Raw genomic sequence first — 15014 nt, forward strand, 5'->3', positions numbered from 1 at the left:
ATGCTCAGAAGGTTAAACACTTAGATATTAATTTTCCATAGTTAGTTTTTTTCAGAGGAATTTCCTGTATTTAGTTTAGAAGCTCTTTTGTAACCTACTCTGATTTCTATCAACATATGTCTCACCTGAAAAAAAAAAAAACTTAATTCATTTTTTACTTTTAATATTAATTTAATAATTGAACCCGCTAAATATTCTCTAAATACTAGAAGCTAGAAGGGAATCTATAAGTAGAGATTAAAAAGAAAAAAGTGGAGCCACGCATAAAGGGAAGGGAACCCATGGAATGGACCGTTAAAGACTTGAACTTGCCGAAGGGCGATAGTGGTAGTACATGGAAATATTAGGGGGGAGCAATACATTTACATGGGGATTATAAATTAACAAAAATGTTATTCAAGTTTTATTAGGGGATAATTATTATCGCTCTTAAGATTATGTTAGACCCTCTTATAATTAATATACATGGTGTACCAAATATTTATTAATTATTAAAATTATTAATTTATTAAATATTAAATAAGACGTAATATTAAAATTGATTATTTTATTAATTATTAGAATTATTAATTTATTGAGTACTAATTATTAGAAAGTCTATTGTACTTCCTCTATTTCCTTTTAAATGTCCATTTTTTTTCTAAAATACTTGTTAATTTCAAGTGTTAATAACAAATTTTAAACATATTATTATCCTATACTTCAATTGATGAAATAGAGAGAGTGTTTATTAATATACAGACTTTTTTTTTTTTGGTAAGTCCATCCGGTTTTCAAGGCTTCGCCCTGACTAATCCGGATACGACCCTCGTCGCGCACCTGGCATGGTAGGTGAGTCTGCCAGTGGAAATTTTCTGCATTCACAAGGACTCGAATCCGAGACCTTGCTTAAGCGATACCAAGCCGCTTACCACTTGGACCAACTCCCATTGGTAATATACAGAATTTAGTATATCTATATAAGATTATTTTATGTCATTTAAATAAGATTTTAATGACCTTCTTAATATGTGTATTTTGTTTAAAATAGACAATTAAAAGGGAACAGAAGGAGTAGTATATGCTCAATGGCAGAATTAAAAAATTTAATACGTTATTTGACTATATTTTTAGACCGAACAATTTTTTTTAAATAGACCAATAATATATTGTTTGTTTCGATACTTCTAAATAAATTTGAATCCGTTTTAAAATAATTATTCGGTATTCGTCGATTTTAGGAATTTCAAAAATGGGGTTCGTTCGGCTATTTTTAAACAACGAATGATATGTTGTTTGACTTTTTTTTTAAAAATTGATACTAAATGATACATTGTTTGGCTTAATTTATTTTTAAAAAATAAAATTATTTGATTCTTTTTAAAATAATTATTCGTATTCATCGGTTTCATAAATTTTAGAACCATAGTTCGTTTGAAAATTCTTTTTAAATTTAACATATGTTGTTTGACTAATTTAAAATACTAAAAAAAATCACACACAAAATGCAATTTGGCTATAATTGAATAAATAATACAATTGAATATTATTACAGAAATTAAAAAGTTTGGATAAAATTACAATAAATCGTAAAGGTTTGAATTTTTTTCTCCATTGAGCCTAATTAATATCGGTGCATGATAGCCACATGCATGTAATGTTGGTGGCGCGTGACTATCATTCGCCGTTAGTGCTATCATTACACCGACATATATTTTGGTTATGCCGATAGAGTATGAATGCCTTTACAATTAGAGTATTTATTTATTTGATCATTAAAAAATTAAAGTATATAGATTCTGCACATCGTACTTTTGACGATTGTGTGAGATATAAAAAAAATATACGCATTGAGTCTGTATACAATTAATTTGATTCAAATTAAATCACTGTGTCTATTTCTGTCCATACAAACACATTGAGCATCTCTAACGGATACGGAACGGAATGAACATAAATACTCAATGTGTTTGTAATCGATAGTATAAGAATATAAACTTTTTTTAATGTACGAATTTAATCGTTAAAAGTGTGATTATACTGAAACACAAATATGCATTATGCATTATTTTTTTAGAAACTAAACTATATATAGAACACAAGCAATTGCAGACACAATATTACACAGAATTGCTATAAGTTGTAGTATTATACTATCATTTTCTAAATAGGTATGAGCCCGAGGCTGCAAAATCAGTCATCAAGAACTGGAAAAAAAAAAGAGCGAAAAATTATTTAAAAAAGCAAAAGTTGAGAGATAAAGTGAGTAGAGGACTCAATAAAACCTTTTACACGTGATAAAGAAAACACCAAAAGCACTCTTGCATGCGTCTCTAAGAGATTCAATGTCATCATCATCATCATCTCTCTTAATTTTTTTACTTTATTTTTTAGTTCACTCTGTTTTTTTTTAAAATTTAAAAACCAATATTTATCTCTTACTTTTTGCTTCTCTTTTAACCCAATCACGTTCTTTGCCACTCTTTAAAAACCCCACTCTTTATGTTATGTTCTGTCTCTCTCTAACTCTTGGATTGGGATTTGCTTTTTTTGAAGTTTTTTGGAGTTTGGTTATTTATTGTTAACTAGAAGAACAAGTTTTTTTTCTTTTTTCAAGGTTTATTCCTTCTCTTTGTTTACTTATATTCATACCTTCTTCTTGTTCTTGTTGGTTTTATTTTGTTTTCTTGTATGTGTAGTGTAGTGGTTTCACTCTCTTAAAATGGTATTTTTGATGCCATTTTTATGGTTTTATCTACTTGGTTGTATTCATCTTCTATGAAATCTATGTAATTTTTCAATTTTAGTAGTTTTTCCTAATGTACTAGCTTGTATTTTAGTGGTTGTCTCTATGGTTTATGTTCAATGATTTGTTTTTCTTTAGCTAATAGAACCATCTATAGAAGATTTTGTGGTTTTTTTAATGGTTAGTTTTATCTTTAGCATTTATCATTTCTTTGAGTTGCTTCAAACTCTTAAATTTTTACAGTCTGATAGTTTTTTTTGAGTTTGCTACTGTTCTCTGTTGTAGTGTGCTGAAATAAAGGTAAAATAGTTGAGATTCAAATTGTTTCAAAGAAATAGTATTGCTTGTAATGTGAAACAAAACTCTAGGCTCTTACACATACCCTTTTTCTTGGCTCATAAAATCTATTGCAGTTACTTGGATGACATGCATTTTTTTCTGGGGAAGTAATATTTTTCTGTTTATTTGTTGCAGTTATGGTCAAAAATCTCAAGTCTTTGAGGCAGATGTTTGAAGAATAGAGGAGAAATATAAAAGCTTTATTGTTTTTTTAAACTCAAAAATTTGTGGGCTGAGTTTGAAGTTTGTAGTGAGTCAAGAACAAAACAGATCAGCAATGCCAATAAGGCAAATGAAAGAGAGCTCAGAGCAGCACTTGGTGATAAAAACTCACTTGCAAAACACTGTAAACCAGCCTCAGAAACAGCGTAAAACTGCGCAAAACGGCAAGGGTCCGCCACCACCATCACCCCCATCTCAAGAAACCCTGAACCAGGCTTCCCCTCCGGCGAAGAATAGAGCAAGAAGAAGAGGCAGAGGTGGTAGAAAATCTGATCACGGTGATGTTTGTATGAGACCAAGTTCAAGGCCATGTACTTTGAGTAATAAGCCTTTGAATCAAGCTGATTGTTCAAATGAGATGGAGATGAGGGTGGGATTCCCTACTTCTAGCAAGTCTTTAAGTTATGCTCACAGACCTGGTTATGGTCAGCTTGGGACAAAATGTATTGTTAAGGCCAATCACTTCTTTGCAGAGTTGCCAGACAAGGATTTAAACCAGTATGATGTAAGTTTTTCTTCTTTGATATGGTTTTAGTTTTTCTACTTCAAATATTGCTGTTCATATTCATAAGGCAAAAGCCTTGAGTTTTTGTTTTTTGGGTTTTTAGAATTTTTTATTTTACTTGTAGGGGCCCTTAATCAGACATTGAACATGTAATGCTTTATTTTGCTGTTGATATGCAGAATATTAAAGTTGGTTTGTTTAGTTCATTTCTTTTTGTTTGAAGAAAATTAATGATGTCCTTGTATATTTGTGGCCCTTATCATGACAAGGACATTATGCTTGCTATTCTTTTTTTTATTTGCTGCACATTTCAGAATGCATTGAATAGGTTTCTGTTTTTTTACCTTTTACTTTATCTTCTAATGGCATTAATAATGAGCCTTGAACCAGGTCATTAATTTTTGTTCTTATTGTTTTTTTGCCTTTTTCTCATATGTTACTTCTGATTCTTGCAGGTTACCATAACTCCTGAAGTGGCATCAAAAACTATTAACAGGGCCATCATTGCTGAGCTTGTGAGGCTCTACAAAGAATCTGACTTAGGAATGAGACTGCCTGCTTACGATGGTAGGAAGAGTCTTTACACAGCTGGTGAACTTCCTTTCTCTTGGAAGGAGTTCATCATTAAGCTTGTTGATGATGATGATGGAATGAATGGTCCCAAGTATGTACTTTTTTTTCCCATTTTGGATCCCTTTTTTCTGTACCATATGGATTTTGTATTTACTTCATGGAGTAATTGACTAAGTTATAGGTTTTGTACTTGTGAGAAGTTTAGAGTTTAATTTTCTGTTTGTAATATAGTTAAGTAGTTTTAATGGACCCAACATGCAATTTTCAGGAGAGAAAGACAGTATGTAGTGGTGATCAAGTTTGTTGCAAAGGCCAATATGCATCATTTAGGTCAATTTTTAGCCGGTAAACGTGCCGATGCTCCACAAGAAGCTTTACAAATTCTTGATATTGTACTGAGGGAGCTCTCAACAAAGAGGTATGCTTTCTCACAAAGTTCATGATCACATTCTCACAAAGTCTGACAATGATAAACTTTTTTGATTCTCAGTTTATAATGATTAACTTGCTTTTTAAAACATTTGGCATTTTCTACATCCTGTGAAGGTATTGCCCAGTTGGAAGATCCTTCTTTTCACCAGATATCAGGGCACCGCAACGTCTTGGTGATGGCTTGGAGTCGTGGTGCGGGTTTTACCAGAGCATAAGACCTACACAAATGGGCCTCTCATTGAATATTGGTAAATAAATCAAAGCAATATCTAAATTAGCAGTATTCTTATAGGATCTTTCTAATCTTGTTTTCTTGTTATTAGATATGGCATCAGCAGCATTTATTGAGCCTCTCCCTGTAATTGAGTTTGTTGCCCAACTTCTGGGCAAGGATGTGCTTTCAAGACCACTGTCGGATGCTGATAGAATCAAGGTACATTTATTAATATTTAGAATAGTCAAGTTAAATTTCTGGTTTGGAATACGATATTTTTTCTCTTGTATCTAACATAATTAGGATGTCATTCAAAATCCTTACAGATAAAAAAGGGCCTTAGAGGAGTTAAAGTTGAAGTAACTCACAGAGGCAATGTACGGAGAAAGTATCGTGTCTCGGGCTTGACATCTCAGCCTACAAGAGAACTTGTGTAAGTTTGATTTTCTGTGTGCTTTTTGCATTATATAATGATTAAAATTGGTACAACTGATAGTTATCAAACAACATCAGTTTTGGAACTCCTTTGATTGCATATATTCTCATTTCTCCAAGTTTTTCTTGTTTAGATTTCCTGTTGATGACAACTCAACTATGAAGTCAGTTGTAGAGTATTTCCAAGAGATGTACGGCTTTACCATTCAACACACACATCTACCGTGCCTTCAAGTAGGAAATCAGAAGAAAGCCAACTATCTGCCTATGGAGGTATGTTAAGCTCTTTGGTAATCTTTTTGTTCTATATGTCTGTATAGTTTTAGCTCTCTTCATTCGCAAAAGCTAACGGAGTCTGCATTGGCTTGCTAGGCCTGCAAAATTGTAGAAGGGCAACGGTATACAAAAAGGCTGAATGAAAGGCAAATTACTGCGCTATTGAAAGTTACATGCCAAAGACCGAGAGATCGGGAGAATGACATCTTACAGGTGCTGATCATCATTGATGTTATATTTTCTTTGCATTTAGTGGAAACACTTGAAATATGGCATTGTTGGTGGTACACAAAAGAGCATTTATGGCATTATCTCGTGATTTTATACTCTTTTTTGGTGTATGTAACTAATGATATGATATTGCCTGCACATAAGCAGACAGTTCAACAAAATGCGTATGATCAAGACCCTTATGCTAAGGAGTTTGGAATCAAAATCAGTGAAAAGCTAGCTTCTGTTGAGGCTCGAATTCTTCCTGCTCCTTGGGTATGACATCTTTTTCAGACGTTCCTGTGCAAAATAGAGAGAGATTTTTAGTACTATACATGTTAAATAATCTAAATTTCTACTGCAGCTGAAATATCATGAAACTGGAAAAGAAAAGGACTGTTTGCCTCAGGTTGGCCAATGGAATATGATGAACAAGGTACTGTACTACCCATTTTAGGCGTTCTAAACTGCTAAATTACTCCAAATACTGGAATTTATAGCACTTTTATTTTGTTTACAGGATTTTGTGTACTAATTCTAACGTTTATCTCTTTGATCATTTGCTTTACTGTGCAGAAAATGATTAATGGAATGACTGTAAGCAGGTGGGCATGCATTAACTTTTCAAGGAGTGTGCAAGAGAATGTTGCTCGTGGATTTTGCAGTGAACTTGGTCAGATGTGCCAAGTGTCTGGCATGGTAGTTCTGTTATCTTGTGCTAAACAATCATTGTATTCTTAATTTCCTTCTTTCTCATTTTTTTCAGTTACATTCTTAATTTCTTACTGTTCCACAGGAATTCAATCCAGAACCTGTCATCCCAATATACAGCGCTAGGCCTGAGCAAGTTGAGAAAGCTTTGAAGCATGTTTATCATGCTTCCATGAACAAAACCAAAGGAAAAGAACTGGAGCTTCTATTAGCTATTCTACCTGACAACAACGGATCCTTATATGGTATGACCTATGTTCTTGTGTGCAGCATTATCTGGCTATTCTTAACTTTATATAAGTGCTTCTCTTTCCTATGTTTTCAGTGCGCTTTATTTACATGAATTTAGTAAATGTTAGTCATTGAGATAATTTCAAACTTACATTTTCCTTCGACATGTTTCGACCTTGTCAGGTGATCTCAAGAGGATTTGCGAAACTGATCTTGGTTTACTTTCACAATGCTGTCTTACAAAACATGTCTTTAAGATCAGCAAGCAATATTTGGCTAACGTGTCGCTGAAGATTAATGTTAAGGTTTGTTTAACTATTAATACTGAAAATTGTCTAGATATGTTTGAGTAAGTTCTTAATCATAAACAATATATTTATTATAGTAGACTTTATACTTCTGCGGTGGACTTCATATATTTTGTAGAATGAATATGATAAAACACGAATCAGAATCTATTTAGATTTTAGTCATTTTGAACTCTTCCCGTTTGGCTAGAAGTTGTCTTGACCGATTTTTTTTATTGTTTCTGTGTCATTCACAACCCCAGATTGTTGACCTCTTGAATTGCCTTTATGCAGATGGGCGGCAGAAACACTGTCCTTTTGGATGCTATCAGCTGTCGAATACCATTAGTTAGTGACATACCAACCATTATATTTGGAGCAGATGTGACTCACCCGGAGAACGGGGAGGATTCAAGCCCATCAATTGCAGCTGTATGAAATTTTATTAATTTAAAATTTACTTGCAACTGTTTTACCTGAACTGGTGTAGAGATATGGGTGCTGATAGATACTGTTCTTGCTATAGGTGGTAGCCTCCCAGGATTGGCCTGAAGTGACAAAATATGCCGGATTAGTTTGTGCGCAGGCTCACAGACAAGAACTTATACAGGACTTGTACAAAACGTGGCAAGATCCTGTTCGTGGCACCATCAGTGGTGGCATGATCAGGTAGCAATAAATTTCTGATTCTCTGGACATATTTCTCATCTGATTTTTGTTTTCCTTGGCGTATTGTGCTATTTAAGTTTCGCTATTTGATGAGTAAAATAATTCTCGCTGTGCAGAGATCTTCTGATCTCCTTCAGGAAGGCAACAGGACAGAAGCCTCTAAGGATTATATTTTACAGGTTAACATTCCTATAACTTATAAAAGCTCTAATAACACACTCGCAATGATAATGATAAAGAACACAGGTTTTTTGTTGTTTATAGTCCTCAATGGTGATGCTCATGCATTTTATTTTGAGCAGGGATGGCGTTAGCGAAGGGCAATTTTATCAAGTTCTGCTTTATGAGTTGGATGCAATTAGAAAGGTATGAAACTGATAACTCGTATATCCTGATCCTCTAAATGGTTTGAAGTTAAACATAAAGATGATTGTTCTTATAAATAATGTTCTGTTGCAGGCGTGTGCTTCTCTAGAACCAAACTATCAACCACCAGTTACTTTCATTGTCGTACAAAAGCGACATCATACCCGACTGTTTGCTAACAACCACAGGGATAGGAGTAGCATAGACAAGAGTGGCAATGTATTACCTGGTAATGTTCAAAGTTATATATTTTCGCTCATCTAAGTACTATTTTGTCTCAATCTGTTGGTTTTCTGATTATTAATCAAATTTCTACTTATTCGTATTTTCAGGCACTGTAGTTGATACTAAAATCTGTCATCCAACGGAATTCGATTTTTACCTGTGTAGCCACGCTGGTATTCAGGTAGTGCTCCTCTCTCTCTCTCGCTGCGTGCATTATACTAATTTTTTTTGAATTTTACAGTTTATGCCATATAACCGTTGTGCTAGACTACGGTTGTGTTCATGTCTTGTGGTCTTCAACTCTTGCTATTTGCGGGATTGAAGTTAACAAGTTGTATTTTTTGTTTTTGGGATGTAACAGGGTACAAGTAGGCCGGCTCACTACCATGTTCTTTGGGATGAGAACAACTTCACCGCTGACGGAATTCAGTCTTTGACAAATAATCTATGTTACACATATGCAAGATGCACACGCTCCGTATCTGTCGGTAGGTGTCATTGTTTTTGTAAAATTTTCTTGTTATTTGGTTGAGTTGTTGAGGCTTGTGTAGGTAATGAGTGAATCTTCTTGCAGTTCCTCCAGCATATTACGCACATTTAGCTGCTTTTCGTGCTCGGTTTTACCTTGAGCCAGAAATAGAAAATGGCTCAACGGGTACCAAGGGAACACGAGCAGCAGGAGAAACCGGAGTCCGGCCATTGCCAGCATTGAAGGAAAATGTGAAGAGAGTAATGTTCTATTGTTAGGAGAAAGAAAAAACGATCCGTTGTATATGTAACTCGATACCGGCATGATTGTAAGGTCTTCCATTCCAGGCTGCTAATTAGATAGTCTTAAATCCCTTATGAAAGATATGTTAAATTGTAGGGCTTGTAAAGAAATGTTTAATTATGATCAATCTAATATATGTAGGAATTTTAGTTGGCCTCATGGAAGTAGTAGTAGTAGTAGTGGATCTTCAGTCTACAAGTTGCTCTTAAATTTATAATATAAATACATCTCTCTTCTAAATACTTTGTTAAATATATTTTGAAAAAATATTTTGGATATTCTTATCCGATAAATTTTTTATGAATTACAATATTTAGTTCTCATTTTAAACTAAGATAATCATTTCTAAATTGAAACTAAAGATCAATTGTATTAAATAATCATTCATAAAATTAAAAATTTATAAAAATAAATACAAAAAATATGGATAATTTGATTATATTTGTCCTAATTTGTAGAGCTTGTGGATTGGAGCATTTAAATTATATTTTCTGAACATATTTCAAATTTATAAATTTCTAAAAAAGTCATTGTCTACTTTAATTAATCATTGTGTTCTACCGTAGCCTTTGATGGATGCAGCTTTATGAGGCCTTAACATAGCTGGAAGCAGGGACGTGCATCAATGAAGTTTGTAATAAAAATGTTCAAGCCATTTTTTTTGATGAGAAAAAAAAATGGCTTGAACAGTATATATCTAATGTAGCCATTTGGTTTTAAAAGAAAATAAAAATCAACTGAATTAAAGAGTAAAGTTATGTAGAAAAAATTTAAAGTTAAAAAAAACAAAAAAAAAGTAAATTTAAGCTAAATTGTAATATATTGTAATATATTGTACATTTTAATCATTTGAATTCATAAAAAAATATAATTCTTAAAAATATATTGTTATTCTTAAAACAGTATATATCTATATGTATATGTATGTATATGTATATATCTATATGTTTTAGGTTATTTTTTTCTTCTTCAGAATTTACAATAAATAAATTAAAATAAGTATATTCAATTTTGTTTGATTTGATATTTTGGTGGGTTAGGTTTGGTGCACAGCCCTAATTCCAGGTTCCCCCCATATAAAACATGGTATATAAAGAAAAACCGTAAATCAAGAAGAACAAAAACAAAGAATAAAATACATTATATCACATGATAGGAGGAACTTTTATTTTTTATTTTTTTTATTAGAGACATACAAAGCAAAAAATTATTATATTTACAACATTTGACGTATACAAATATTTATAAACATTTTTACATTGAAAGCATCATCTACGAAACTCGTCATCATGACGGAACGATGCCACAACCGACGCTTTTAATGTTTGTAGCTTTCCCTTGCAAACTTAAAATCCAATTATCCAAACATCCATAATTCTTCATAAATTTTCAAACAATTTCCACCATTTTATTTTCGTGGGAAGTCGAACCCAGGACCTCTTACACCTTGAATTTATACATTTAATTTCTGCTCACATAGTTATATTTACCCCTCGTTGAACTGATTGTTCCCAGACAATTTTTTTTCAAAATGCACAACCTAAATATTTCTAATAGGTTTAATCATTGAAAAAATAATATTCTATTTTTTTTTGTCTTCAAAATATTCAATGTTAGTCTATTTTCATTTCTAAATATCAATGTAGCCATTTGGTTACAAATAAATATAAATGAAATTAAAATTGACAATTAGTTTGAGTTATAAATAAAAAAAGTTAGAGAAATGAGTATCTTTAAATGATTAAGCTTTTCTAATAAATTAATGATAAGAGTGTTTTTTAGTAATTAAGCATAATATCTGGTATTATTTTTATGTCCACTCTCCAATTGTTTCAGTAATCTCGAGTTTGTAAAATTATGTTTGTATATGTTGTTTACATAATTCAGTCGTGACAGCCAAATTAATTGGAAAGAACGTCACCTGGGCCATCATTACCTACCAGTAGGGGTGTAACGAACCGAGCTCGAATTTAATTTTATGTTCGTTAATTTAAACGAGTCAAATATGAATATAATGGTATTCGGCTCTTTTAGATTCACAAACAGTTCAATTAGTGGTTCATGAATAAGTTCGAATAAGAGTTCGTGAACAAATTCGAAAATGAGTTTAAAAAATGGTTTGTGAAAAAGCTCGTTTAGAAACTCGATTAAGTGTTTGCAAACTTACTCATATTTAAATATATCTTAATTATATGATTATAAAATTACTTAAGTATAATAAAACTACAGTTTTTATATAATATATCAAAACTACATGGTTTTTATTAAGAAACTAAGGTAGTTTTGTGCTTGCGAATTTTATATGTTTTAACTGCTAAATAAACGGGCTTACGAATAGGCTTACGAACGTACTCACGATCGAGTTTATTTAGTATTTATCAAGCTTGTTCGCGAGTTTATTCGTTTAGCAGGTAAATGATTAATGAACAGGACCTGCACATGAAAATTATAAAATCTAAACGAACTGAACATGAGCACCCGTTTAAAATTCGAATGAGCATGAATCGAATATAAACATTTTGTTCGCTAAACGAGTAGAACATGAACACTCTAAAACTCGGCTCGGCTTGATTCATTTACACCCCTATCTACCGGAGAAGTCAAAATAACTGTATCATTTAGCTAAATAAATATCTGTATGATTCATTTTTTGGTTTCATTATGTTGAATATTCTATTTTAATAAATTAACCGATTGATGATCAGTTTAGTGACCAAACCAACTAAATGCATTACAGTAATTGAATCCTCTCTTATTTCTGGAAAATAAATGCTTAATTAACTACATAATTTTTTTCGTTCAATAATTGAAGAGGAAAACATTTGTGGATGAGATTTAACCCATGACCCAATAGATTGCGGCTCAACATTTATAGCATTTGAACCGCAATTTTTTTTAACCATGCCACTATAAAACATTAAATTGATCTTATTTGTTGAGTTAATTACATATAAATCATCACTTTTACATATATAATTCAATTTATTAATCATATGTTCTAAAAATTGTCATATAAAATCAATGCCTGTTTAAAAAATTAAATCTATCACCATTTAAAATCCGAAAAATTAGCAAGGAGTTATAACTCAAATGATATAAGCGCTAGACATCGATTCTATTAAGACGTGATTCAATTTCTCCCACAAGTGATTTCCCGTTTTCAATGTATAAAAGAAAAAAAATCCGGCAAATTTCAGATGAAAATTCGTGATAGATATGAGAAATTATAAAGATCGTAATAAAATTAAAAAAATAATATAAATATATCGATTTAATATATAATTAATCCTTATGGCAATTTTTTGTCACGTCTATCACTGTTTGCCTAAACATCAAAAATTCGGCTAATTAATGGTGATAGATTTGAAACTTTTTTTTTGAAAGGTGGTGGTTTTAAATGACAACTTTTAAAAAATGTGATTAAATTAAAAAAAAAAGGCGTAAATGTGGTGATTCCATATATAATTAATCATTTATTTTTAAGCGTAATAACTCAAATTACCCCAATTTTTATTTAATTTTAATAAGTATGTCTAAACATGTTTATATAAAAAAGTCAAATCTTTTAATTTTTTTTTTCATTTGGAATGACGATATTAGAAAATGTAGTCATAGATGGCCAAAAAAAACCCAAAAATATTTAACCTTTAGAGTAAGAAATTGGCTACAATTAAAGTGTATTTATCGTAATTATGTCAAAATTGATATTTTTGAAAGGTTGAGATATTCATGGTAAAAAATCAAGAAGGTCGGATATATTTCCATAATGTGATCCTTTTTTAGATTTTTAAACGAAACTAAACTAAAAATTAGTTTCAGTTTTGTTATTTTTGAAAAAAATATTTTGTATAGTAAATAATGAAAGTAAGCTTTGTTCATGTATGTTTTGTAGGGAGAGAGACATACATGTAAAAAATGTTTATTTTACATGTGTAAACCTCTACACTATCACACTTTTAAGCGGTTGAATTTCTATCTATATTTAAAAGAAGTTTAATTTAGATAAAATTATATTGATATATATATATGTCATAGACTAATGGAGAGTTTAACTTTAACTCAAATTAGAAAATACCAAATTCGTAGGTGCTTCGTTTTAATAAGGTAACAGTCTCTATGAAAAAAAAAAAACGAATCCCACATTATTTTTAGTAATTAAACGAATACTCACTGTATAAATATATAGCAACAAAAGTCTCCATTTGTTTGTTATATTATAAAGTCCAATATGAACATGTAATCATTTTTCTTATTCACAATAAGATAGGTGTTGAATTATCGGAAATTAGTATATTATATTAATGAAGTATGTGATTACTAAGATTACAGCTTGAAAAAGCCACTTGCTTTATTTAACGAGTGATTGCCATTTTATTAAGTGTTTAGTATGTTTTTACAAATTTTCAACTTTAACCAATTGTGTTAAGTTTATAATATGTATTTTATAGGACTAAAAACACTAAATTCTATATTCATCTACAAAAACTTCACTTAAACTAACTTAATGAATTTGAATGAGCTTAATCACGGATGGAAGGTTTTATTAAGGGTACAATTAAAATAAAAAAAATAAAAAAATAGAAGTTTAATTTAAATAAAACAATATAATAAAAATAGGAAGTTCAATTTAAATAAAGAAATAAGAAATTTACAATTACAATGACGTATTTATCTAAGAGTTTTACTTTAACAAGTAAGAAAGTTTAATAAGAGTAGAAGTGGATAAGGATTTAACCAAGATTGACAATATAATTGCTTAAACAATTGCTTAACCAGATGACGTATAAGGAGATAATACAAATTTATTTATTATAGCATTCAAATTAGTTATACATAGTAAAAATAAAAGTAAAAACGAGATATAATAAACACTTAAAGTTAATTAGTATAGCTCTTACGTTAATAAGATAATAATGAAATTAGATTAAAACTAACATCATTTTTTTAGGTTGAGATAAAATTGATAGAACTAATTTTTTTGATTAGATATAAATTTATTATATTAAGAGTTTATCTTTATTATTAGAATTAGATTTATTTTAAATGAATTAATATATAATACATACAACAAGTCAAATTATTAGCTCAATTATTTAATTTAACATTTTAATTTTAATGAATTATTGATATCTAACATGACGGGTCAAATTGATATCACTTAATAATTTAATTAATATTCAACATATATAACGCGTAATATAAATATCATGCACGTGCTAAATTTTCAATTTTAATTAAAACACTTTTATAATAATTTATTAAAAACTAAAGTATTATATTAAACAATTTAATTAAATTTAATATAGTAACGGGTCATATGAATATCGCTCACGTGCGTAGCACATGGCGAAAAACTAGTACTATATATAAAAGCACGGAGGGGGGGGAGGCAAATTTAATGAATAATCCTTTTCAGTTTATTATTAAATAAAGGTTTTATAGTCATGAACTAAATAGCTATTTAATTAATTACTATTATAATTAAAGTCCTAATTAGAATATGTAGTTAAATTATCTCTAATTTATATTAAAGATATATTCTAATTAGAATCCTAATTAGATATATTATAATTAAGGTAATTAAAGTCCTAATTAGAATAGGTAGCTAAATTGTCTCCAATTTATATTAAAAATATATCCTAATTAGAATCCCAATTAGATATATTATAATTAAATTTCTAATTAGAATACAATTACATAATATATACTTTATTTATTTAATTTTTGATGAATAATCTATTTCGTAGAAGTGAATATTGTTATTTAAAAAAAAAACAAGAGCAGCCAAATAATATTTTTGGTACTTATTACCGATTTATTTA

The 15014-nt window shown here is 30.4% G+C and overlaps 1 protein-coding gene across 4 annotated transcripts; it reads left to right on the forward strand.

Moving 5' to 3' along the window:
* The first annotated feature begins 2443 nt into the window (after positions 1-2443).
* On the forward strand, positions 2444-9351 carry LOC126667868 (protein argonaute 10). Of its 4 annotated transcripts, none has more exons than XM_050360981.2 (22): positions 2444-2596; positions 3200-3791; positions 4247-4455; positions 4633-4782; positions 4911-5044; positions 5120-5229; positions 5337-5443; positions 5580-5718; positions 5818-5934; positions 6100-6207; positions 6296-6367; positions 6508-6630; positions 6728-6887; positions 7057-7178; positions 7455-7592; positions 7687-7829; positions 7946-8008; positions 8132-8195; positions 8289-8424; positions 8528-8601; positions 8782-8908; positions 8995-9351. In XM_050360981.2, exons 2-22 carry the CDS (start codon positions 3342-3344, stop codon positions 9165-9167), a joined length of 2919 nt encoding a protein of 972 aa, XP_050216938.1. In that variant the 5' UTR covers positions 2444-2596; positions 3200-3341; the 3' UTR covers positions 9168-9351. The 4 variants fall into 4 exon arrangements, with proteins under 4 accessions (XP_050216938.1, XP_050216939.1, XP_050216937.1 ...); XM_050360982.2 differs by lacking the exon at positions 2444-2596 and adding an exon at positions 2686-2704; XM_050360980.2 differs by lacking the exon at positions 2444-2596 and adding an exon at positions 2934-3025.
* The last annotated feature ends 5663 nt before the right edge of the window (positions 9352-15014 follow it).

Source organism: Mercurialis annua, linkage group LG2 (genome assembly GCF_937616625.2).
Source record: "Mercurialis annua linkage group LG2, ddMerAnnu1.2, whole genome shotgun sequence".
Lineage (NCBI taxonomy): Eukaryota > Viridiplantae > Streptophyta > Magnoliopsida > Malpighiales > Euphorbiaceae > Mercurialis > Mercurialis annua.

What these genes read in the sequence shown, in the direction of transcription:
- LOC126667868 (XM_050360981.2), top strand. Translation starts at nt 3,342, where the DNA reads ATGCCAATAAGGCAAATGAAAGAGAGCTCAGAGCAGCACTTGGTGATA. An exon ending in GGGAGAATGACATCTTACAG is followed by an intron (nt 5,935 to 6,099) that starts GTGCTGATCATC and finishes GCACATAAGCAG; the next exon opens with ACAGTTCAACAAAATGCGTA. An exon ending in CAACAACGGATCCTTATATG is followed by an intron (nt 6,888 to 7,056) that starts GTATGACCTATG and finishes CGACCTTGTCAG; the next exon opens with GTGATCTCAAGAGGATTTGC.